The sequence below is a fragment of the Eublepharis macularius genome, chromosome 3, assembly GCF_028583425.1.
Source record: "Eublepharis macularius isolate TG4126 chromosome 3, MPM_Emac_v1.0, whole genome shotgun sequence".
Lineage (NCBI taxonomy): Eukaryota > Metazoa > Chordata > Lepidosauria > Squamata > Eublepharidae > Eublepharis > Eublepharis macularius.
Window position 1 is genome coordinate 170,525,057 of NC_072792.1, and position 27,386 is coordinate 170,552,442.

The 27,386-nt window shown below is 44.2% G+C and overlaps 1 protein-coding gene across 1 annotated transcript in view; it reads left to right on the plus strand.

Annotated features, from left to right (window-relative positions):
* The window catches only part of NOX4 (NADPH oxidase 4), a 154,037-nt gene that overhangs the window by 69,828 nt on the left and 56,823 nt on the right, over positions 1 to 27,386 (plus strand). Inside the window, exon 12 of the mRNA XM_054973924.1 lies at positions 8,245 to 8,305. Within this exon, the coding sequence (XP_054829899.1) occupies positions 8,245 to 8,305 (61 nt within the window). The remainder of the gene's footprint in view (positions 1 to 8,244; positions 8,306 to 27,386) is intronic.

A 27,386-nucleotide genomic window follows, 5' to 3' on the forward strand; every position in this document is an offset into this window, starting at 1 on the left:
AAGTCACATTCAAAATAAAAAAGAGTCCAGTAGCACCTTTAAGACTAACCAATTTTATTGTAGCATAAGCTTTCGAGAATCAAGTTCTCTTCGTCAGATGCCTGATCAAAACTGGACAGATACAGAAGAGGAGGAGAGAGAGGGGAAAGAAGGGGACATATATCACAAGGGGACAGAATGCAATTAGCGTGAAGGCAGTCAAAACATTCCTTTGCTTGGAAATGTAAACATCTCCTTTTGGTGTGCAGTCAGTTTGCCGTATTCGTTTGTAGCAGTGAAAGTATCCAATTCCTATGTAGTATAAGCCTTCGATAACCACAGCTCTCCCTGCCAGCTGCATCTGACAAAGAGAACTGTGGTCCCTGAAAGCCCACACCAGGCATCACTGGGCTCCCCCAGATCACGCCTCTGTAAAGAGAATCTGTTACCTGTGATAATGTGATAACCATTCATAGTCTCTATTCAGTCCCAGCTTGACAGAGTCAAATTTGCATATGAATTCCAATTCAGCAGCCTCCCGTTGGATTTTGTTTTTGAAAGGTTTCTGTTGAACCACAGCAACCTTTAAGTCTTTGGTGGAATGTCCTGGTAGATTGAAGTGTTCTCCCACTGGTTTTTGGACGTTTCCATTTCTAATGTCAGATTTGTGTCCATTTATTCTTTTGCGTAGAGGTTGGCTGGTTTGTCCAATGTACAGAGCAGAAGGACATTGTTGGCACATGAGGGCATATATCAGATTGGAGGATGAGCAGCTGTAAGAGCCAGAGACAGTGTAGTTGATGCCATTGGGTCCTGTAATTGTATTCCCTGGGTAGATATAGGGGCAGAGCTGGCATCTGGGTCTGTTGCAGGGCCTGGTACCTGTGCTGGTGACTCTGCTGGCCGATTCATGATTGTAAGTGAGAAGTCGTTTAAGATTGGGGGGCTGTCTGTAGGCAAGGAAAGGTCTTCCACCCAGGACTTCTGAGAGAGAGGTATCATTTTCCAGGATGGGTTGTAGCTCACTGATGATACATTGGATGGGTTTGAGCTGGGAGCTATAGGTGACAACCAGTGGTGTTCTGTTGTTAGTTCCTTTAGGTTTGTCCTGGAGCAGACTGTTTCTGGGTACTAGTCTGGCCCTGTTGATTTGTTTCTTCACTTCATTTGGTGGGTACTGTAGTCTCAAAAATGCTTGTTGTAAATCTCTTAAGTGTGAGTCTCGGTCGAGAGCATTGGAGCAGATACGGTTGTAACGTAAGGCTTGGCTGTAGACAATAGACCGAGTGGTATGTTTAGGGTGGAAGCTGGAGGCATGTAGATATGAGTATCGGTCTGTTGGTTTCCGGTATAAGGTGGTATTTATTCGTCCATTATGTAGTTGTACAGTGGTGTCCAGGAAGTGTACCTGTTGTGTAGAGTGGTCCAGGCTTAGGTTGATAGTAGGGTGAAAGTTATTGAAGTCCTGATGAAATCTCTCAAGGGCTTCCTTCCCATGGGTCCAAATGATGTCATCCAGGAATCTTAAGTATAGTAGTGGTTCCAGTGGATGGGAGCTGAGGAAGCGTTGCTCTAAGTCCGCCATGAATATGTTAGCATATTGTGGTGCCATCCGTGTGCCCATGGCTGTGCCATTAACCTGTAGATATAAGTTGTCACCAAATTCGAAGTAATTGTGAGTAAGTACGAAGTGACAAAGTTCAGTGGCGAGGTTTGCTGTGGTTTTGTCCTGTATAATATTCCGTATGACTTGCAATCCATCTGCATGTGGGATATTGGTGTACAAGGCCTCCACATCCATGGTTGCTAGGATGGTGTCATCTGGTAGGTTGTCAATGGACTGTATTTTCCTGAGGAAGTCAGTGGTGTCCCGTAAGTAGCTGCGTGTTCTGGTGGCATAGGGCCTGAGGATAGAGTCCATGTATCCCGAGACTCCTACTGTGATGGTGCATTTTCCTGCAACAATTGGGCATCCTGGGTTACCCGCTTTGTGGATTTTGGGTAGTAGGTAGAATCTTCCTGGTCGTGGTTCCTGGGGTGTGTCCGTATGGATGCATTCTTGTATGTCCATGGGGAGTGTTTTTAATATTTTATTGAGTTCCCTTTTGTATTGTTCCGTGGGGTCAGAAGGTAGTATTTTATAGAATGTTGTGTTGGAGAGTTGTCTTTCTGCATGGACTCTTTTTGATTTTGCTGCTACAGACTAACACGGCTAACTCCTCTGGATCTACATTCAAAATAAGCATCTGATCTTTTTTACACCTTTAGATTGGCCATTCTCCATTTCTCACTCTCGCGACAGCATCGCACACACACACACACACCTCTCCAAAGGGAGGGAGGGGAGAACTCATAATTCTTCCTTTGTCTCTACCCCTGCCTCTGCATCACAGGAATGTCCAGTTATCTATCTCCTGAAGGCTAAACTTCTCCCCTCTTCTTTGATATGTAGGCAGAGAGGCCCTGCGGGGACTAGTTATTTAAGACATGCATAGAGAATACATTTTGCGTCTCTTACTAGTGTAAATTCATGATTACACGATTGATCCAAGGTCTCTACTAAAATTTGCTAATCCCACACCTGGATAAGGCCCGAAGGAGCTGAGGCTGCCAGATGTACCTTTTTTATTAGGATCATGTCACTGGTTGCGCAGGGTAGCCGTTTAAAAACAAAAAACAAAAACAGGTTTCACGGACTTTGTTCACTGCTCTGAGTGGGGCACTAATCTATCTAGAAGAATTGTATATAAACACAGTTGTTGTGGTTGTTATGTCTCAACTCATGGTCAGACCAGGCCAGACGCCAGAAAATCTGTGAAAGGATCTCTCATACATTTTTATTGCTACGTCAATGACACGGCCCTTCGGTTTGGATTGGGGCCAGCAGGAGGAGAGGGGTTCTTTGCCCCTTCTTTGGTTTCCTTACTTGATGGAAAGGTGGGATACAGCTGTTATCAGGGCTCATTTTGAGGGGGAATGCACAGGAACGCAGTTCCGGTAGTTCTCCAAAGAGGTCACGTCAGGTGGCCCCGCCCACCTGATTTTCGGCCATTTTGGGCCCATTGCGGCCTGGATTGGGGCCAAAACAGCCAGGATAGGTAATGTCAGGGGGTGTGGCATATGCAAACCAGTTATGCTAATGACACACTTCCAGTGATGGCAAGGGGTGTGGCATATGATAATGAGTTGTGCTAATGAGTTCCTGCAGCTCTCTTTCTACGAAATGGCCCCTGGCTTTGATTAAATAATATAATCGAAAAATCTTTTACAAGAAGGTCAGAAAGGCCCATCAGGGAAATGATGGAAGTAGGGATGCTGCCCCCCCCCAATCTTCTGGCCCCACCTTTCATCCCCCGTCCCCCCTTACCTGGATGGCGGGGGAGGGAAAGGAGGGGGGGAGACGGCCCAGGAGCCCTGGAGCATGCAGAGAAATGGCATACACGCATGCTCCAGAGGCCCCAATAACATCACTTCTGATGTAAAAATGAAAGCTATGGGGTCTCAGTGGGGCCAGATAGGCCCCAAAGAGATGCCATTGCTTCTGTTTTTACAACAGAAGTGATGTCACCGGAGGCCTCCAGAGAAGCACGGATAGGGGCCAGCCACCTTCCTGCTGCTCTGGCATCCCCCACTTTCAAGGTAAGCAGGGCTTGGCAACCTAGATAGAAGTAATAAATGTAGGTAGTCGGATAGCTTACACTGAACCAAAGCTTGGAACATAGCTTCAGCCTGTGGTTTCCCTTGCTGGATTGGGTCCTGTGTGTATCCAAAAGCTATGCAGTCCTGTCTGTGGCAGTTGCTGCTAGATTGGTATATTTGCCCATTGTCTCACACAATGCCTTTCTTGGCACATGTGTTATGAGGCCGCAGAAGAGAGTCTTCATTTCCCAGTGTGTGCTATAGTACATCTGCATTTCTGTGGGCTTAGGTGTGGATTTACTTATCTGTACTTGGATGCAGGGGTTAGAAGACGCTGGGGAAATACAGGCCCAACCCTAGAGTAGTCATTTTACCCGGCCATATGCTGGGGCCCAGTAGACTTCCTTGAGAAATTAGTGAAAGCAGTTAAGGATTCCTAAGCATCCATTCACCAAGGATGAAGGCTGCATCTCTTCGTGAGTTTCTGCTTGTCCAAGCAGCTTCCACTAGAGAAAGATTGAACTGCTGTATCTCTGCCCCAAGTTGGCTGGTAATTGATTGCCGTGAGGACTAGCCACCACTCCACCTATCCTCCCCCTATGTATTTCAGGTGGGGAAGAGGAAAGGAATTCTAGCCACACCTGCATCAGCAGCAGGACCTAGGAGGATGAGACAGTTGGAGGGCGTCTTCTTAGCATCCCCCCAAACCGAGAGCCAGCCCTGCAGTCTTGGGCTTGCAGATCCAAGCAGGGAATGAAACCATGAGTTTCTTTCCAGCAGGCTGTGTTAATCTTGGTGGATCACATGCTGTGCAGATCTCTCTGTACTCAGTAGGAGAATTCATAAAGCTAAAAGATGCCGCGAGGTAAGAAAAATACAGTACTGTAAAGTATACTCTATCAGTGAATGCATACAAAGAACTTTTTTTTTTGCACTCTCCTAGATGAAGGGGTTGTTTTCTCTAGCCAGACTTAGTGGCCCGTAAAAGTTTCCTGGAACCCTCTAAAGGGCCCTTGGGGGCTGGGGGATAGTGTTGAAGCATGCTTTCTCAAACCTGAAGGAGAAAGTAAATCTTGAGGGGTTGAGGGAGGGTTATGTGTCAAAGAAATGTCACAGGGAACATCTGCAGAAGTCAAGGGAGGGGGCTTGCCTCAGTCTTCTCCCAGCCTGAGAAGAAAGCAGTATGCATTTCCTGATCTTGTACATGAGACTACCCTGGTGGGGGAGCGTAGTGTTGAAGTGAAGAAGATGAGTGTGTGATTTATAAATCCATTTCCTTATTAATGCTATTTCAGGTGGGTAGCCATGTTGGTCTGCAGTAGAAGAGCAAGTTATGAGTCCTCTAGCACCTTAAAGACCAGTGAGATTTCCGGGCTATAAGCTTTCAAGTTCCTTTTTTCATACATAGGATTGCCAGCTCCAAGGTGGAAAATTCCTGGAGAATTGAGGGACGGAGCCTGAAGAGGATGGGGTTTGGGGAGGGGAGGCACCTCAATGGGGTATGTTGCCATACAATCCACCTTCCAAGGCAGACATTTTCTCCAGGGGAGCTGATCTTTGATGCCTATAGATAAGTTGTAACTCTGGGAGGTCTTCAGCCATCACTTAGACGCTGGGAACCCTGTAACCCGATGATGGGAGCTTTGACTTTGGAAAGCATGCCCTGGAAAACTGGCTGGTCTTTAAGATGACATTGCTCTTATGAATGTTGTGATTCCATCCCCTACTCTATATGCTTTCAAACCAGAGGATTTTCCAGAAAGGAAACAGAAAACTGGTGAGATTAACACATACAGGTGCTTCACACACTTTTATATACAAAGCCAGGTTGCTCGTCTGTCTTGCTGCGTGTTATCTACTTTGACTGACAGCGGTTCTAAGGCGTAGAACAGCCTTCTCTAACATGTGCTACTGGTGATGCCATAGATGAATTGCACATGAAGCAAGGTGCTGTTCTGCTCAGTCGTGGCCCCATTAAGTCCCTGCAGGCACATCCCTAGAGAGACAGCAGCCAAAGCTGTGCAAGGTCATCTGAGGGCTGGGGTAGGGATTTTGCCCCCCCCCCCTCCACTCCAAGTCTTCCAGTACTGCCTTGGAGAAAAAGATGATCACTTAGGGCTTCTTCAAGAGCTGTGGCCTAGGTAGAAAGCATCCTCCCTTCTAGAATGTTAACATTTGTTGCTGAGATTCCTCGGAAGCTACATCTGGTGCCCCAGTTTGCTGCAATTCCTAGGGGAGTGGTCTTCAAGTTGGGTGTGACACAGATGCTGTTGTTTCCCCCCTACCTTTTGGAAGGACCTACTACAGAATATATGTGGGCTGCCCGATCTCCCCACTCTACCTGAAACTAGAATTTCAGTAGAATTTTATAGTGCTGCCCTGACACTGATGTCACTTCTGAGTTCACACAGGAAGTGACATCACACTGTTGGATGATAGTTATTTGACTCCCTCCCCCCCCCCCCAGTCTTCTACCAGTTGTCAGCACATGGCTGGCAACCTGAACGTACATGCATAGCAAGCAAGGGCACTGTGCATGCTGAGAGAAGCAGCAGGACAGCATGGTGAAGCCGCACAACAGTGGAGAGGATTCCTGCACAGGCATGTTCAGAGACTCTTGCTCTTCTACCCCCTACCCCAAAATATTTATATTTTGGGGGGGGGTAGCAGTATGTTTGCACATTCTATAATTGATATGAATACATCAGTGCTAAGTTTTTATAATTTGTACTCTGCTTCAGGATTTCTGAGAAAGTATTGACATAGGATTTATGGTGTATGTGTGGAGTGGATTGCACCTTTGATTGTATGGAACTCTATCAGCACATAGCACTCTATTGAGTATAAAAAGAGTACATGACTGCCAAACTGGAGTGAGAGTGGTTGGAGCTCGTGGTGGACTTGGATCCTTTTGTTTTTGTGCTCATACCCCCAACAGCCTCTGTTGTTTTCTTGCTCTCTGTGGGGCTGACAGCCCTGCTGTCATGTGACCCTAACAGTTGCCTGTGATGTAATGTGACTTCCCATCACATTCATGCTGTTCACTATATCCCATGTTCCCACCTGGAGGTTAAGGTGTCCAGAAAGGGTGGCCACAGTGTGGACATGGGGACTTGATAGACTTTGTTCCCCCAGTCTTCCAGCATCACTGCAAATAGGAAACAAAGTTGAGGCAGCTTTCAGAACTGTGGTCCAGCTGAGGACAGGCCCTGTCCCCAGCAGGTGTCAGATTCGGTGGTTGCTTGGCAACTACGTCCAGCAAGGGCTAGATGATAGTTCCCCCAAGCATGCTGCAGCCCTCGAGAAGAGATAAGCCTCTGCAACATTAAGACCTCTTGAAGGCTAGTGTGTGAATTTGGCTTCGCCTTTTTGCCTTGGTTCTGTGGCAGTTGCTGCAAATAGGAAAAATTAAAAAAATTTGGCTTATCACAACTCGCCCAATTTTTTTGACTTAAAAAAAAAGTTTTTACTTTGATTTTGGTTTTCACATGTTTTAGCACACTGTGTCTTTCTACAAATAATTAACACCTAAAGTGGCTATTTTATTTTTCAATTTCAACCATATTCTTTCCTTCTGCCAGAGCTTCAGTATGGGGTAATTAGGCTGACGTATCTTTCAGAGTTCCTGAGCAAATGTATATGAAATGCATTTGAAATGTGCTGTATAAATGATATTATTTATTAGATCTACACAGCAGTGGCAAGAAACCATAATAAATAACAGTTCCTGGTGCTTTGAATATACTCTTTTAATTTTAAAAAATGTTGAATTCTGTATCAAAGGGACACCTGTTCAGCAACCTGTTTCGGATGTGCCAAATGTGTATATGTGTGCTTATTTGTGCATAATTTATTCCACTTGGCATACTCACAGGGAGAAGCCGGGAGACATGCGGCTTACCAAAGCTTGGCATTCTGGCCACTAGAAGTGTCATTGTGTCCTGGTTTCTTAGATTTCAGTGCATATGTAATCTGTCATCACAGCCAATAAGAACTAGAAACTTAGGGCTCGACATGAAGGTGGCTTTGTTATTCACATATTTTGGAGGTGGGTAGGAATACGTGCTGTTTTATATCAGAAGGTGGGCCTTTCCTCCTTCACCGACCAGGTGAGTGGCAGCGGGGGGCAGAGGGAGATTCCCTCTCCCCCTCTAGGGGACCTGGCAGCCCTATCTAAGAGCAGAACCACAAGTGACAAAAGGCACAGATTGGACACTTGTCAGCTTCCCTCAAGTTTTGATGGGAAATGTAGGCGTCCTGGTCTCGCAGCTTCGCTCTCTGACTGCTGTCCAGTGGACTTTTCAACTGTCACTTGTCCAACATTCCGCCAAGCTGCCTACATTTCCCGCCAAAACTTGAGGGAAGCTGACAAGTGTCCATCCTGTGCCTTTTGTCACTTGTGGTTCTGCTCTAAGACAGTGATTTAAAAAAATCTCATGAATAAACTGTAAGCAAAAGCCCTCCCACCCATTCCAATGAATCAGAGCACGAAGGCCATGCTGTTAATTCTGGTGCATGCCTCATTTCCAGCTTTTGAATCCTATTTCAAAGTAGGTCGTGCTTGTTTGCTGTGCAATATATTCTTTTTATTCACTGCTGAGTTCTTGTTATGTTTTGATTTTCTAGTGCCCGACAGCAACCAGAGCAACATTTGGCATCCATCTTAAAGTCGTTGGGGATTGGACAGGTATGTGTGCAAACATCCCAGGTACCTTGTCGTGACACCGTTTTATCTCATTAACATCCCCGTACACATAATCAGTTGTTTAATTTGAAGCCCATTTATTAATTTTTTCTCCTCTACTCTTGCTACTGTTGTATGGAATTACTGATGTCTTTATTTCTGCTGTTAGATGATGCATTATTATTAGCCTGGGCAAGACATTCTGATTGTCATGTTCATTAGTAGTAATGCGCCCGTCTCAGCTTGGTTTTCTTTCTTTTCTTAAAATAAAAATATATTTTCTGCACAGTAACCTACTTGCCTCTGGGCCACCTACTCTGACAGCAGTACAAGTGCAGAAATGTGCAGCTCCTAGATAAGGGGATTTTAATAGCAAGCATTTGGTCACCTTCCAGGTTAGTTAACACCAGTGTCACACTGAGATTACTGAAGCTCTTTCATCTTCTGATACACTACTCTCAGGAGCTGTGAGAATGTCCCTACAGCCCATGGGGGCCCACTGGGATTCCACAGAGGAGAGAACTGTAATTTTATTTTTGGTATGAGGCAGAATATTGAGGGGAATATTAGTTGAAACCTGCTTAGAATGGAGGAAGGAATGAAAATATATATACTAGGGGCAGAGAGCAAAACTGTCTGATTGCTGAAGATCTTCAAGATAAATGCATTTTTACTACTTCTTTTTTTGGAAGCTTGGTCTATGTGGTAAGTCCCCATTTTTATGGCAGATAATACGGTACTCACCGTGCTTCTTTTGAGGTTGGCTTCCGCATCACCTTGGTAATTTATGGAGCCAACCAATCACATGGCGCTTCATCGATGATATTGTTTCTTCGCCAATCTTGTCTCCCAATTTGGTTATTGGTGCAGGAAGGGATGATGTAATCGGTTCAGGATCACATGATTGGCACCTGCGTATGTTGCTATGGCAGCATAGGATATAACTATGAGGAAATGGTTTTCTGGGAATAGCCAAATCCTGCCGGTAATGTATGAACTGGACACATTACAGCCATCTGCTTAACTGGCTTTGCCCATGAAAAATCTTCTCATCCTAACCCGATCTTGCTTCACCCATATTTCTCTTTCAGGATATAGTTCAGAAGTGGATTTAAAAATCCACTGCCATGGAGATGATCACGCTTCTATTTCTTACTTTTATTTATTTGGAGAATTTACATGCTTCCTCTCCAGAATCTTATCTAAGATGGCTTACGAGTATCCTAAAATCATAAAAAACACCATACATTATTAGCAGAAAAACAAATTCAAATTAGCAAATAAACAATTCAGAGGCCTGAAACCAAAATACTATTGAGCACCCTAAATACATCCATGAAATGAACCTCGGACCAAATGTAGAGTACAAAACTGGCCCCTACCCTGTGGAACGGCCTGCCTGAGGAGGTCAGGAGAGCCCCCACCCTCCTGGCTTTCTGCAAACAATGCAAAACCGAATGATTCAAAAACGCTTTTTACTCAGATAGGAAGGCGGTATTGTGGGGGGGGGGGGGTCTCAGATGCTTTGCTAATGAGTTAGGGACCATAAACTTTAACACTATGTTTCCTTACATGTTATCTGTTGCTTTAAATTTGTACTCTTATATACTACTTGTGCTTCATGTTGTCTAATGTCAGCCCTAGAATAGATTATGTTCTGTTTCAACAATTCTTCAGCTCTGTATTGGATCCTTGCTAATGCTATGTCTTTTCAAACTGGTATTTATCCTATGGCATTGTCTATGGAAATGCCCTTGACACTGTATGGGAATGTCCTTGATACTGATTGTACTCATCTCATACTATGTAATCTGCTTTGAGTCTCAGTGAGAAAGATGGACTATAAATGACATAAATAAATAAAAAGATAACGTTTATGAGTTAAAATCCCAGGTTAAAGAAACATTTTGGCCTGGCACCTCAAATTATGATTGGGTGCCGGGCAAGCCTCGAGGGGGAAGGCAGTTCAAAGGTGATATTTGCTGTATCTCAAAGAATGTTTATCCCATGGCTCTGTATAACAGTGCTCACAGAACTGAACATATAACAAGCTGCTTTTTTTAGAGTCAGTTCGATGGCATGTCTAGCCTGGTGTTGTCCAACTGGACTGGTAGTGACTCTTTATCAGAGATGCTTTAGGCTGATCCTGCACTGGGCAGGGGGTTGGACTAGATGGTCTGTATGGCCCCTTCCAACTCTATGATTCTATCATTCTTTAAGGTAGTGGGCAGAGGAAGGTCTTTCTAAGTACAGGGCAACTGAGTTCCTTTACCTGGACATTAAATCATGGACCTTCTGATTGCAAAATAGGAACTTCACAACTAGGGACCTGCTGGTGGCAGCTCCTGCCCCCCACCATCACTTGGTAGGGTGGTGGTGGGGAAATGGTGGGAAAATCAGTGTTGCTACAATGTGTTCCTGGGCAAACCAAAAAGATGACACCATCACAGTGGCACAACACTCTAGGATTAATCTATTTCTGATGAATTCTAGAGTGTTGTGCTGATGTGATGACATCACTTCCGGGTTTGCCCTGAAGTGACATCATGGCATCGTTGTGATGCCACCGCCATGTCCTTGCCTCTCCAGTCTCCCGGTGGGTGCCAGCCATCAGCTGGCAAGTGTATTTTCAGCTCTGGCATTCACTAGGGGTTGCCATAAGTCAGATATGACTTGAGGGCACTCTCCACCGACAGCATTCACTAGTGTATAGCCTTTAGTCCTCTGGGCTAACAGTCATTTTTGAACCTCTCATGCCAGATCAAAACATTTCTTTTAACTAGGACTGTCTTCTCCCATACATTCCAGCCTGGGAGAAGACAACAGGGAGAGGCCCTCTTGACTATCCCATCAACGAAAATAGCTCATTTGATGGGTACAAGAGAGAGGGCCTTTTCAGTGACAACTCAGGGAGATGCGCACAGCCCCCTTTTGAAAATGGTGCCATTTAGCACCTGTAGAGCCACAGAGATGGCCCAAGAGGCCCAGCACCCCATCAGCCAACCCGGAGGTGGAGACAGGCCTGCTGCTAGGTGCTTTGGGATGCCATGGGAGAGAAGGGGCCCCAGATGACCTGACCTGGTGGTGGGGATGAACAGCGTGGCTTGCAACAACGGCTAGGGAGCACAGGGAAGTTCCCTGGCTTGACACAGAACACAAAGAGGCTGGTGGGGGCTCGAACAGGGCGGTGATAGAGGAGCCAGCAGGATCCCCAGCAAGCTCCAGTGATGAACCCAGTAAAGGGCTGAAAGGGCCAATGGGTGGAGGTCAGTGGCTTATACTCCAGAATAGCGGGCTGGATCAAGGCTGGAGGGGAAGACACTAGCAAGCACTGGGTGCAGCAAATAGAACAAGAAAGCAAACTGGCTGTATCCAGCTCTCCCCTTTTCTTGTACTGTGGGCAGCAGGAGCCGCCTCTTAGTAAAGGGTTGGCAGCCACTGAAGGCACCACAGTAAAGTAATGGCAAAAGCTGGAACACCACTGGTGAAGGGCAATACATGCTGGCCGAGGAGGAACTGAAATGGGTGCACCCATGATCAGGCGGTGCAGTCCCTGGCCTGAGAACAAGGGTGACCGTGAACCACTTTTAATTAACTTAGTTTTTTCTAGTTGCTGGCAGTCTTAAACTGTGTTTTTAAACACTATCTTTTTAGTGTATTTTATTATTGCTTTATTTACCTTGTAAGCTGCCTTGAGTTCCCGGATGGTTGAAAGATGGCTAATAAATATTTTAAATAAATAAATCTGCCTAATGCTCTTTTAAAGCCACCCGTGCTAGTGACCGTTGCTGCATCTGCAGGCCAAGTTTGAAGCCCTCCTTCAGCTTATGTAACTCTTCCTCCAATGGAACAGCCAATTAAGTTAAAGGAAGGTTCTCTAGCCTGTAGGAAGATACTGTGGGGAAAAAGACCGCTCAGTAAATTCCACAACTTGATTTTCATTTTGAAAAGGAAGCACTTCCTTTTGTTCAGGTAGGCCTTGGGATAGCAGCCTCTCTGAAAACAGGTTGTATAGAACCATGGTTAGATTGATTGAGCAGGAATTTGGCAGAGGGAAAGTACCCTTGTAAAGAAAGAATGAACACGAACAGCAATTGGGTGTGGGTTTTGTATGCCTCATGAACTGAGGTAAGGGCACTCTGCTACCCCTGTGCCTTGCGAACACACAAGCTGGCTAAATGTCTTCAGCGTCTTCATCTGGATGCTCCATACTCCTTTTTTCTAGCCTGGGAAAATTTTTAGCTTTTGTAAATATTTATAGACTTTAACCCTGGCTTCCTGGTTTCCAGGTCTGCTTTTCCCTTCGTTCTGCTTCCCTGCTCTGTATCCAGAGGGTTGTTTTTAAGGCAGACATCATAGCTGACAGCCTTTGAAGAGCGCTGAGGCCAGAGGGCATAGCTTTGCTTTCTAGTAATGAAACAACGAGGAAATAAAAAATAATAGCCTAGGGTAAGAGTGTAATATTCTCCCATCCCTCTTTTTGAATATATTTCAACACTAAATAAAAAGGGAGGCATGCTAAAGCTGGCTTACTCTAAAGGAAATCCCATTTTAAGCAATGGAACTTACTCCCAGGAATGCATCTTTAAGATCACAGCGAAAGTGACACATGGATGGCATTGCAGGAATACTGGAATACCTGCCAGTTGTGCTCACTTCCTGTTTAGCAGTGATGATCAGGCAGCAAATTAATCGACAGTCGGTTTGGCTGCTTCTAACCTGTTTGTATGGGTTCGCAGGAATAGACCACTTGCAGCCACTGAAAGCCGACTCATAGCTGATAAGCTGGGAGTTGACTTGTGATCCCCTGCTGGGGGAAATTTGCTTGGTAGTGGGTAAGTGGCAACCCTAAGGAGGACAATAGGGCATTATGGTCTGCTCTGAAAATTAAATGGAAGACATTGAGAATAGTATATGAGTGCAGGCATGGTATTTTATTTCAAATTGTTGTATTTTTATACTGTTTCTCCCTTGAGCGAGGCCCGAAGCGGTTTACAAAATGATTAGAATGTTGGACTAGCCATAGTCCTAGTGATTGCGTAGTGAATAGAATGTTGGACTAGGATTTAAGACAACTAGGTTTGAACCCCTGCTTTGCCATGGAAATTTGCCAGATTACTTGTCACAATTTCTCAGCCTAGCCGACCTCACAACACCATTGTTATTAGGATAGAGTGGAGGAGGGAAGAATGATATGAAGAGCTATTTTGGGTCCTAATCATGGAGAAAAATGGAATATACATTAAAAGATAAAATAAAATATGAGCCCATGGGGCATTCCTGCTGTAGCCCAACTTGAAGATGGGGCAGCCCTTTCGTCTGGGCTTTCAAAATTATGTGGTACCCAGAGCCACAGTTTCCGTGCTATCCCTTTGTCTCCCCATTTCTTCCCTGGAGTTACGCTGTGGCCTGTTGTGGGTCTTTATATCCTGCAATAATTTGGTGATAAAAAGTAAGAGGCAGATGCTGAACAATACATCCTCTTCTGTGACCCAAGGGATGTGATTAGAGCGGCTGAAGAACTGAAGCATGTAATCGATAGCGGCCACAGTTTGACAGCATCTGATGCAGCGGCATGGGGGCCAGAAAAGGAGGGGGGGATAAGGTTGTGGCTTTTGAGTGAGAGGGAAAGAATGTGACAATGTCTGCTCATTAGCTAACGTTAATTAATTGCTGGTGAAGTTTTTTAAAAAATCTAATGAACTGTGGTAAACAAACAAATGATCAAGCAATTATACCCTTTGTACACCCTCAAATTCCCTGTTGTTATGACTTCATTTTGTTTCAGTGTAAAAATTGACTCGAGTTGGTCTTTCAGAAGGTTGGAACAAGTAAGATGACGTTTCGGATTCCCAAACGCCATTCAGTGCAGCTTTTAATCTCTGCAGTTATTCATACGTGGTGCCCTTTCTAGAAAATCAAATTAAGAAAATCCAGTTGCACCTTCTAGAATGAGCTCATGTTGTTTATATTTACTGAGCCTGGATTTATGTAGGCTATTATCTGCTTCAAGTCCTAGTGGAACTGTTAGCTATAAGGTCAGGAAATCAGCTGGAAGCATGTTTATGCAGAACTGTTTTAGGGGCTTTCATCAAAAAGGATTTACCTGGAGACATTATGCGCAAGGTTGCCAAACCCCCAGTAGTCTAATCTATGATGATATCACTTCCAAGGAAAACCTGGAAGCAATGATGATACCTCTCAGAATCACAGAGGTTTTGGTGATTCCTAGAGCTACTGCCATTGCTTCCTGGTTTCCCCCAGAAGTGACATCATCATGCTCGCAATACTGCCCCCTACCATGTTCTTGCCCCTACCCTCCTGCCTGTTGCCATGCTCAGCCTGGCAACCCTTATCAAGGATGCAAAAGCAATGTTACTCTCCAATCAGTTAACATGAAAAGAAACCCTAATCCCAGTTTAGGCTTTGATTAGCACAGTTAAATTTCTGGATGAATTCTTCTTCCACTACCTTGTGTCTCATCTATCAGCAGGAATTCACCTGAGGATGGCTATTTTGAGATGTATGATGGATTGATCAGGAAGTTAAAATGTCCACCTCTAGGCTTTCTGGAGTTTTTTTTTTAATTCCCCACTTATCTTTTTTTCTTAAACAATGCACTGTACTCAATATAAACAGCTGATGGATGTTTCTGAAAGAGATAGCATATATGGTGTAGGTATACTTGTATGTGCAAGCCCCCTGGATACTGGTGTTTCACAAATTGCAAATTCATTTGATTAAGTGCGATTTGCTCAAATAACTATACCAGTCCAGAGAATGTAGGAAAGGGGGGGGGCTTTATTCCAGGAATAAGGGGATACAGAGTATCACGACACAAAAATAGCTCTGTTCCTCCCAAATTGGGCAGGGAGGATCTTTTATACCTTGCTGTTCTGAAGCAAAGCCGTTCCGAGGCAAAGTCTTGCTGAGGCAAAGCCCACCTTCTTCTCTTTGTCTGATTTTCAGTACTAAGTGGAGTTTTCCCTACTTGCTTATCTTGCTGGTCCTAACAGGCTCTGCTTACGGCTTCTGGTCTTGCGGCTTCAGCTGTTTCCTGCACATTCAAGGCCAAGCAAGCTAAGCTCCTTCAGATTGCATGCTGGTAATATGGCAGCTTTCTTGCTTGTAACGGTAGTGCTGGTTGCATTAGCCACTCTGGCTGGGTTGCTGCTATTAATTAATGGGCACAGGTGGCACTTTGTTCTGTTGCATGGTCTTGTGCCTAGCTGTGATTCTCCCATGATGTTCTTATTGCTCATTAATAGATGCTTTAAATTAAAAGGTGGGGTGTGTGTATGCTGCCCTTTATTTATTTCTCACAGCCTCTGTTCTCCATGTTAATAAATTGTGATAGCACATTAATTTTATTTTACACGAATATTACCCCCAACTGTGCATTCCCATTTGGCTTAACTCTATTCTAATATACAATAGATTCTCTCCCTCCATTAATGCAGTGACTGCCTTTGTTCTTCCTGCCCACATCTTCTCAATTCCTGTGATTTTACACATCTGCATTATATAACAACATATATCTAATTCTTAACTGGGCCTTGGAGTATAGATTAATAGATCTGCAAAATGGGACTAGAGACAGAAAACGGGGAATTTCTCTACAAAACCGAAGAAAGTTCCAGGTTTGCAGAAAAATCTGCCATCTTAAAAAAAGTGTCTGCCATCTTAACACCTTACCACCGACAGCGTGTCAAGGTCAAAATCGAAACTAACCCAGTTGTATTCTTGCAAGCCTGTTCCTCAGGGAGATAACGCTGAGTTCAACACTCCTGTTCTCTTTCCGGACAGAATGTATCGCTTTGTTTTCTGTGGGATGCTGTCGCTATTGACTTTGAGTGCTTTGTATAGCTAGACACGGTTATCACTTATATTTCTTGAATAACCACCATTGTCTTTGCTCCTCCGGTGCAGAATGCTGTTCTCCTGCTCTCCAGGAGGCTCTTATTGGTTTGTTGGCTGAGGGTGCCATTTGCAGAGTTTCTATTGATTCTCTCCTTCAGTGTTCATGGTAGAAAAGACAGATCAAAGTTTTCCGGTCCACCTTAATCTGAATAAGTTTAGTAAAGTTTTCTTGCAAGATACTTCTGCATCTCTATATACCCCACTTGCAGGGGCTATTGTCATTCTAAATGTGGAGATTAATGTTTTAATACACATATACCTCCCTTCAGCCTGGCTTCTGCACCTTGTGTATTTACCAAGTGTAAGGCACTGGCAGTTGCACCCTTCTTGTCCAAGGGCTGTTTCTGGATGCCCCTACTTGGATGATTGGCTCCTATTACAGGAATCTGCATCACTATTTGATGACCATGTTCACGTTGTCCATAATACCATCTCTAACTGGGAACTGTTGGTTAACTGGGAACAGTCTATCCTTACCCCAGTAAAACTATTCACTTCACTGGGGCTAAACTTGATTCCCCCATATGGAGTGCCTTCCTTCCTAATGTTTAGATATGAAGGCTGCAGGCATTGGCTTATCTGCTTTCTTCATTCAGACACTACTGGTATCATGGCCTCTACTACCTCTGAATGATGTTGCTGCAAAATTGGGCTTTTTAAATGTCACTATAATCCTATGACTATTCATCAACATAGGAAATTGTCAATATTCAGATCTTCTCTATATGAAATTGTCTATATTCAGATCTGTACGCAGATCGTTATTATAATGAGCCGCACTCTAAGGACGCCCATTGGGAAGGCCTGCACCAACATTTCTATAGCCACTGACGCTTCAGTGTTGGGCTGGGATGCTCAGTGTGATCCTTCTTTGATTCAGGGTACTTGATCACCCATGGGATCATTAATGTATCGAAATTCGAAGCGATCTATTTTCCCTTTCATCTTTTGCAGGTCTACTGAGCAATATCAGGGTTAAGATTCAAACAGACAACATCACAGTTCTATATTATCTGATCTCTCTGTACCGAGACTACAGCTCTGTGGGAATGGGTTAGACGAATCCATATTCTGCCACAGGCCATGCATTTACTGGGTGTGAAGTACGGCAGAGCAGACACACCCAGCATGGTTTTCACACTCACCGTCCACGACTGAACAATCAGTGCCAAGTACATCCTGTCCATTTCTTTTCAACAGTGAGGATTCCCTACCGTGACCCTTCGTACAACGTGGTTCAGCACAAGGCTCTACTTCCGATAGTGCCGTACTCTCTACACAAGGGTCAAATATGGTTCTAAAATGTGGCAACCCTGAAACCAACCATGTGGTTGCTGAACCTGCCAGATCCTCTTTTTTTCCAAAGAGGGGACCCAAATTATTCCAAAGGCCCACAGTTGCTCCACACATACCCCTTATAGTCACAAGTGGAATTGTTTCATGTCGTGGTTAGACTCTAAGGGGTTTTGACCCTTCTCTTGCCCATTGGCATTTATTTCTGAATATTTGTTATAACTTCAAATGAGCAAAACAAACAAACGAAAAGTCTTCCTTTTTAGGTGCCCTTAGCTGCTATATCAGTATTTCATGTGGGGGTTGATAACTACACAGTCTTTTCTCCTTCCACATTTCTAAACACTTAACCAGTTGGATAGTGGCAGCGACTAGTTTTTGCTACAAGACGGCAAAGTTCCCTTGGCCCGGGGTGATCAGAGCACACTTGACTAGGGCGCAAGCCTTGTCTGAAACACTACTACATGGTTTCCCTCTGGAGACATCTGTCAGGCTGCCACGTGGTCCTCAGCTGACACCTTCGTAAAGTGCTACTTTGTTGACACAAAGGCCAGAAGGGAGTCAGCAGAGGAAACAGCTGTCCTGCGTTCCTTTTCAGCTGATCCACTCACACCCTCCTCCACTGGTGAGTAGCTCACTATACTCCCAATGTGGCACTGCACAGAAGGACGACGGCGAAAAACAGTGTTTCACTCACCTGTAACTGTTGTTTGTCGAGTATCTTCTGTGCAGACACACATTCCCTCCCTCCTGCCCCGCTGTGAATGTCTTTGCTTATACTGTATCTTACCTCAGGCGGCTTAGGAGAACTGAGGGAAGTGGGGGTGCTCCGCCTGTCTACCTGTGTTTCGGCGGGAATTCCTGCGCATGCGCAGTGGAGGTGGAGCAGCCCCCTCACAGACTTTTAAAGCTATGGAAATCTCTCCGCGGCTGGCCTGCGCGTGCGCAGTCCCAATGTGTGTCTGCACAGAAGATACTCGACGAACAACAGTTACAGGTGAGTGAAACACTGTTTTTTCTTTTCATTTAACCAAGCTAGGGATTTTAATTCATATTGTGGCACATGTTTTGTCCCTGATTACCAGTTGCTTAAGTCAAACGCACTGGGTATGACCACTGGAGTGCTCTGGCAAAAATTTGCACTCCCTATGATAACTGAACAGAAATGTGGTTAGTTTTGAGTTTCTTTGGCTAGCCCTGAACTGAATTTGTGAGAATTCTGTGTTGTAGCTCCCACCGTGTGGAATGGCCTGCCTGAGGAGGTTAGGAAGGCCCCCACACATCAATCATTCTCCAAGTGCGTAAAACAGAATTGTTCTGGGGTAATTTTTATAAAAGCGATAGGGCTGTAGAATAATGGAGGATACTTTTTTATTAAAGGAACAAGATCGTAGCATATTTCAGTGTTTATGTTTCATCCTGCTCTTACTGCATTGCCTTCTACTCGTTTAAATTCTGTTTTATACAATTGTGTTTGGACCCATGGCTGCAAGGAAGATTGCTCTGGTTCCTGTCGGTGTCCAGAGCATGAAACGAAGCCAGGGCACCAGCCACCCTTGCCAGGGAATCTGACGGACTACTTGATCCTGTACCAATCTGCCCAATGATTAGGAGCCTTCTCTCCCTTCATACACACCTTGCAAAGTGAGGTGGCAGCTACCTCACCCTCACCCTTATTCATACGGCCCCAGCTTTGTGAATTTTTAGGTGCCAGTTAAACAGTGTTTTTGTTTCCCCCAGCATTTGCAGTTAGGTGATTTTTTTCAGTGCATTTGATTTTTTTTTTTTTTTTGCTTGACTGTTTCCGATTCGCTTCACACTGCTGGTATTTTGATCTGTCTGAGTGCTGCTTAGGCAATTCTTGCAACTCCTGCTTTTTGTTTGTGTGTGTTTTTCCTATAAATGTTCAAAATGGCTTTATGCTGTGGTATTTATTAGCAGCTCTAAAACTGATGTTTTCCTACTGGTGTTCCCATGCTGTTGCAGTTCAGTTTAATTTTGTAAGGCGTTCCGGGAACTTCTAAAGATTGTGTGATTAAAAAAAGAAAAGAAGACGTTAAAGGAACGCATACATAAAAGGAATTTCCTTCCCCCTTTCCTTTATGTGATGCAGCCCTAGAGGTGCTTCTGCTTAGCACATCACCTCCCTACCTTTTACTTCGCTAGCTCTTTCAGCCCATGAGAGTGGGGATATCAAGGTCTTTTAAAAATAACAACAGAAGGTAGCCCACCACAGCAGGATGAGCTGCAGACATGTGGGCTTGGAAGCTGTCATGTAGCGAAGCGAAAAGGCAGGCTGGATGCCGCTACCAGCTGGGACACCCTGCTGCCATTTAGTGTCATCGCCTTCTCTGCACAGCACAGCCCTGAATCCGCTTGCTGATGCCTGTACCCAAGGGGGCTGCAGCCTTTCCCCAGACCCCAACCAGTCCCCTGTATGGACCTGCATTGGTTTGCACTCTCCAGGTAATTACATTTGGGCCTGGTTCAGAGGCTGTTTTTGCCACACGTGGGGTGGCTGCCGAGATTGCTTCCTTCCCTCATCCTTATGAAAATGTGAACATTGGAATGTTCCTTAAGCATGCTGACACATTTCCCTGTCAGTCATGGCTAGGCAAGCTGAAGGAGCCAACTCCAGCCCTCCTGAACTTTCCCCCCTCAGCCGTTTTCATATTTGCTGGGCTAGGAAAAGTGGAAGGCAGCAGGGAAAGAGGAAAACCTAAAACCGGAAGGCTTGACTCAATAAAAGAAGCCACGTCCTCCAGTTTGCAGGATCTGAGCAAGTCTGTTAATGATAGGACGTTTTGGAGGTCTTTCATTCATAGAGTCGCCATAGGTCAGAGGCAACTTGATGACACATAACACACATAGTAACACACTGGAGAGAAAAAGAGGGTCTTCCAATTTTTTGCCTCCCCCCTCTCCCCCAGGCCTTCACATCTCTTCCCTCCTTGCCACCTTTCTGTTCCTTGCAACGTTTAATGTAAATGTTTCAGCCTTATGGCAGTACACTCCAGTGCATCTGACGAAGTGATTCATGGAAGGTTATAAATTATCTTCATCTCTAAAGTGCCTCTGGACTCCAGTTTGATTTTGCTGCAGCAGACTAACATGGATACTCATCTAGAAGGAAAACCAAACCCAGCTGAGACCAGCTGAGACAAAATTTTATCATTACCTGCAAAATGTATCATTTTCTCTGAGAACTGTGATCACATCAACCTTTGACAGGGATAGGTGGAGATTGCCAGCTTTGGGGTTGAATAATTCTCGGCAAGTGGGAAAGCCAGAGACAGGAGGTGGAGCTTGATAAGATTTTGGCAGCTCAAGCTGTGATCCTTGCCAGCATTTTGGTGGGACCTGGTAGCTTGGAACATTTCAGTACAGTCAGGAAGAGCAGGGAGTGGAGTTAAGAGAAAGCTTTAAAAAAAGCTTTTAAAAGTAGATAAAATACCACATAAGTGTAGTAACCCAGACTTGACCTAAGGTTGCCGACAGTCAGGTACCTTATTTGCTTTTTAGGTTTTTTGCTTTGAGTTTGGCATAGGAAGATGAGGGGATTATGTACCTGCCGATATTTCACAGGAGATAGTACAGACATGTTTGCACTATTCAGTGGTGATCCCAAGAGGATCTAGACAAGCGCTTCCCCAAAATCTTTTTCAATGCATTTATGAAACATCAGCCATGTCTGGATAGGGCCATAAAATCCAGAAATACAGGCAATTGGCCAGAGAACAGATAACCAATCAACACTAATTGATGACTTGCTTCAGGGAATATGTTTTACAGCAGCTCCCAGACTACAGTTGAACCCAAGTCAGAGCAGGAAACTTGTATCAGTGGGAAAGCACAGGGTAAACTGTGCCAGTGGATCAATACAATCTATATTTGAAATAGCTGTAAAGAAAATGAGAAGACAAAACTCTCTGTAAAAGACAATAATGATAGGAAAAGTGGAAGGCAGTAGGAAAAGAGGAAGACCCAACATGAGATGGCTGGACTCAATAAAAGAAGCCACGTCCTCCAGTTTGTGGGATCTGAGCAAGGCTGTTAATGATAGGACATTTTAGAGGTCTTTCGTCCATAGGGTTGCCATAGGTCAGAGGCAACTTGACAGCACGTGACATAACACACACATAAAAAGTTAAAATGAATCAGTTATTCTCGTTCTTCTTCATTTGGAAGGGCAGATCAGGTCAGTTATAAGTTATATACTTGTCCCCAGGAATTTCGGACCCTAGAGACAGACTGATGGTGAAGCCAGCAATTTAAGGAAGTTTGGATGGGGTTTGAATTTTCTTTTTGTATCTCGTCCTTGGTTCACATATCAGTTGATACCTACCTTAACTCCTAAATTGTTCTGATTTAGGATGTCTATTCCTTTATCCTCTTCTTAGCATGTGATTTTTTTTAATGGAGACAAGTGGCTAATGGGATTTTTCTTAATGCACTCTGAGACCACAAAGCAAGGGTTAATCTTTGCTTTTTGTTTTTCCCTGTTGCTGTTTTATGCTTGAAACCGAATGGCCCATTTCAGTGATCTGGGAAGAGAAAATGTGGATTTTGTGGCAGCACAGCAGTGTGGCAATTTCCCTACCCTGGTTTTGAGGGATGTCCAGCATTCCCCATGTTCCCTCACCTTGGGGCAGAGACAGAGGGGACCCCCCCCCCCAAATAGGTCATCACACACCTCATGTGAACATCCCTCACAGTTAAGATTTATACCAGGGAGCCATCTGCCTGCAGAAATTAGGCTGTGGAAGCTATGAATGGTTTTCTCCAAAAATGAAGAGCTCTTTGCAAAGGAGCACTTAATTGCCGGAAAGACTCTAGTCATCATAAAAGAGTGAAAATACATATTTTGCCTTTAACAGAGACAGAATATGTAGGACACCTCTTTTTTGTGCTGTTCAGGCAGTTTTTGTTCTCCTGTTTGGAATTCCTTACGTGCTGCAGGCCCTTCCTTTTTTTGAAGTGGCATTTCTAAGTTGACTAGAATAATAAGGTTAGTTTGTGAAACTAGGATTCAGCTTGCAGGCATTCATTTTCTGTTATTTATTTAGAAATTCGCGCCCTGCTTTTATTTACTTACTTACTTATTTACATCATTTATACTCTGCCTTTCTTCCCAATGAGTGCCCAAAGCAGCTTGCATTGTTCTCTTTGCCTCCATTTTATCCTCACACCAACCCTATGAGGCAGGTGAGGCTGAGTGTGCACGACTGGCCCAAAGTCACCCAGAAACCTTCAACGGCAGAGTAGGGATTTGAACCTGGATCTCCCAGCTCCTAGCCTGACACTCTAACCACTACTCTGCTGTGGTTCTCCATAATGGGACCTCTGCCTGGAGAGAAACTGCATTTGATGATTTATTGCTTTCTCATATTGGAAGCCACTTTGAATCTGCACTCATTGAGAAAAAAGCAGATTAAATGTATCCAAATAAATTAATGCAGCTTACAACATAGTTCTCCCTTTTTCCACTTTATCCTCACAACAACAAGCCACAAAGGTAGGTTAAGCTAGGAGACGGAGGCTGGCTCAATGTAAGAGTGAGCATTTGGACACAGGTCTCCCAGATCCTAGACCGGTACTCTAACCACTACACCGCCTGGCCCTCATGGATTTCCTGAACAAATGCTGCTTTCATCACCTCTGCTCTTGCCCCACAGAGACTGACTGGTATCCAGATCTGCTCTATTTTAAGGGCGACACTGGGGAATAAGCCATAGCATTGCCAGGCTGAGCATGGAAACCAGTGGAATGATTGGAGGGGTGGGGAGTGGGTATATGTGTGGATGTTGCCAAGATCACTACTGTGGTTTTACATAGAGTTTCTGTCAATTCCTAGAGGTACCCATTGTTACTTCCAGTTTGTACCCTGAAGTGACATATTGTCAAAGAAGCCTACAATATTTTTATTCTTATATTTCTCCCACCTCTGCTTGAAGCGACAGTGGGCAGCAGAGACAATTGCCACCATAAGTGATCACATGGTAAGCCTAACAAGCTGTGATGTCTTAAATTCACACCATAGTTAGGACTAACTGTGGTTAGTAAACCAATTTCGAACCATGATTTCAGATCCTGGTTGGAAAGACCCTAAGAGTGGCGCAGCTCACATTTGGATAACTGAGCTACAGGGCTGGCAAACAGAGAGAGCAAGTACACCTTTAGTTTCTTTAATGAATTCTTTTTCTTTACTCTTCCAGGATCCTTCATGCCACATACTTGGCCGTACAATAGGGCACCCCCTGATCAAAGAGGGAGTTGCCTGGAGGGGCAAGGGGGGTGCTCTGCTTCTCAGTCAAGCCCTTAAACCAGAGTGGGGGAAGCCAGTTAAGGCCCCTTCCTCCTCCAGGGCTGAAGGAAGCAGGAGGGAAGAAGGGTGCGTGCGGGACTGGAGTGCTCCTTGCAAGGAACTCCCCATCCACAATAAAACCCCACACAGTCCCACCCCTACCCATGATACATTGATTCATGTGGTGACTGAAGAACCCTGCTGGATCAGAACAAAGTTCCATATAGTTTAGTATCCAGTTTCTAGTGGGAGCCACCCCAGATGCTCTTGAAAATGCCCTAAGCAGGACATAAAGGCATCAACCGACCTCTGTTACTTCTCCCTAGCATCTCCTGAAAGAGATGGGTCACACCGTTCTCTGTGTATTGTATTATATACCGTAACTTTCATTTCAGCACAACAGACCATTTTCCAAAACAAAACCTTTTTCATTGTTTGAAAAGAATTCTTTAAAAAAAAATTTTTTTGGAAGGGTATAACTGACAGCTTGTTGCAGTGTGTCTGAATGCTGTAAAATGGGGGAGTTTCTATGGCAATCACATACCATTCTTGAGCCGCACAGGTGGCCAGTACTGCAAGATGTAATTTTCAAGGAATTCAGCATACAGTAAGAATAAAGAACTCCCAACTGGAATGTGTTACTTTTAAAAGAAAAAGGCCTTGAAAACTCATGTTTTATATTTCACAGTTTCTGTCTGAAGCAGGCAATATCCTACACTTTAGGGCTTAGATGTTTAATTAATTTTGATAAATTGACACCATAGCAATTCTGCTGGCTGAGATTTGTTATTAATCAGGTAGCAAAGCTCCAACCAAATCAGAGGAATGTGTGTGGATGTGTGGCTTCAAAGAAGCGCACTAGAGTGTGGGTGGAGAGTGTGGGTTGCTGATCACCTCTGTGTGTACGAACAATCTTTGCTTCTTGGCTTGCTAAGGAAGTTTTGCCTCTTTGGTTGCTAGGTGTGCAAATAGGTGTGAGATGAGAGTCGAAATGAATGTAACAGCTATTCCAAAGGGGAGGGAAGTGCTTTTCTCAAGTAAAAGGCTGCAAGTTTGCCATACACGATCTGTTACCAGCTTTCTACCAATAGGTGTCCTGCACATGCTGACAAAACAATTTAGGAGAATTGTTTTGGTGGGTAGGCATATTGGTCTGCAGTAGAACAGCAGGATTTGAATCCAGGGGCACCTTAGACACCAGCAAGACTTTTCAGGGAATAAGCTTTCAAGAGTCAGAGCTCCTGTCTTCAGACAGGAGAAAATGCCTTTGGGAACAATCCTAAGTGGATCTATTCAGAATTCCTATTTTATTCAATGGGGTATATTCTCAGCAAAGTGCTCTTAGGTTTAATGCCTTACCTGAATAATGCGGACTTGGTTGCTGTGTTTGTTCTCTGCCTTGTCTCTACCAGTATAATCCCAAACAAAGAGTCTCTCTACACGAGATGCCGGGGTGCATGTCCATCAAGTGTCAGGAGACATAATGTTAGCCAGGAAACGTAGTTTTTGAAAGGCAGTCGGCAGAGATCGCTCCAGAGGGGACAGATTCTCTCACAGCCCTCCACCACCTCTGATGTGCAAGACCGTCTCCCCTTCCGGAGCTTTTACCCTGTCGCCCTCACTGCTTAAAACTTTGAATTAGCCTCAGCAGGGCAAAGGCTCCAGAAGGAGAGACACTAGAGGCAGCAGAGGACTATGAGAGAATCCACCTCCTCTCAAGCGAGCTCTGCTGTCTCTGCCATTTAAAACTACACTTCCCGGCTAACATTGCGTCTCCCGAGTCCCGACACATTTAGAACACGTGTCAAAAATATTCTGTAGAGAGGCTTATACCCTTTCAAGTTCAGTGGATTTAGGAAGATATAACTCTGCTTAGGATTGCACTGTATGTCACTTCTGTTTTGCCTTTCCCTCTCCTGCCCCCAACTTTGATTATGTCTGATACGTTGGAGAATTGCCAACAGTCTTTTTTGGAAGTATGATACTTTGGATAAGATCCTTAAAGATAAAGATGTCTCTCTGGGAACCAAAATCAAGATAATCCAAACCATGGTATTCCCCATTGCCATGTATGAACGTGAAAGTTGGACGGTAAAGAAAGCTGACAGGAAGAAAATTGATTCATTTGAAATGTGGTGCTGGAGGAGAGTTTTGTAGACACCAATGGACAGCCAAAAAGACAAATACGTGGGTACTAGATCAAATCAAGCCTGAATTCTCCTTAGAAGCTAAAATGACAAGACTAAAGCTATTGTACTTTGGTCACATCATGAGAAGACAAGATTCTCTGGAAAAGTCAATAATGCTAGGAAAAGTGGAAGGCAGCAGGGAAAGAGGAAGACCTAAAACGAGATGGCTGCACTCAATAAAAGAAGCCACGTCCTCCAGTTTGTAGGATCTGAGCAAGTCTGTTAAAGATAGGACGTTTGGGAGATTTTTCATTCATAGGGTCGCCATAAGTTGGAGACAACTTAACGGCACATAACACACATACTTCGGAAAGAAGGATTTTAGCTGCAAGTTGTAAGGATTTGATTTAGATACGGAGTTTTAGCAAATGCTGGTTAAGTCTCACGTTATCTGGGCTGATACAGATTTATGATCTTTTACCCTTCTATGACCCACAGGGAGGAGAAGAACTAAAAGTCTGTCCCCAACACCCCGCCAAAATAGACTTTAAAGCATGTCTTACATTAGCTTCACTCCAGTTTGAATGTTGTGATTTTACCATATTATCCCTGGGTAATGAGGATTTGCAGAGAAATCTGACTCTTTCACAGTGGGGTTTACAAAATTCTTTCAAGAAGACATAACATCAGAATCCCATTGAAACACCACTTGACTGTGTAGTGTTTAATCTCTCTCTCTATGTATGTATTGTTTTTAGAGGTTTATGTACAATTCTTGGGCTGGGTCAGGCAACTAATATAAAATGCGCTCCATTTCAAAACACTTTCAAACCATAGCAACATACAGGCTTTGTGCAAATGGAACAGTGAAACTTATCTTCACAGCGTGAGAATGCCAAAAATAAGTTTTGGGGAACAAAGGTTCACATAGGATTTCAGCATTGTGCTTAATAAGGTATTAACAGGAAGTGAAACTTGAAAACACGGTCTTGGGAAAATATATCCAGGGTTTTTTTTTCCTCTTTCCCTTTTCCCCATGACAATTCAAGACAGACTCTTGCAGTTTATGTTAAGAACAGGAAGTTTAATTGGGATCCAGCTGTGGTTTGATTGGCGAGTCCTGCCCTGTTTGGTTCTGAGCAGCTATTGGAAGACCATTTACAGTGAGCCTTTTAAGTGTTTTATGAACAAAAAATGCAGTTGCACACACAGTAGGGGAGATCCTTTCTTATGCCGAAATGCTTTTTCTTCCATTAAAAAAATATATTGAAATAGGAATATGGAGAACTGCGAAGGCATTATGTAAGATGGATGGAGGTTTTTTCTGCTTTGAATTATACAACATGGCGGCGAGCCAGAAAGGAAAAACTGGAGGAGTTTTAAAAGGCCCTTTAGGGGTCCAGCACACCGAACTGTTAAATGGAAAAGGATCCAAAGC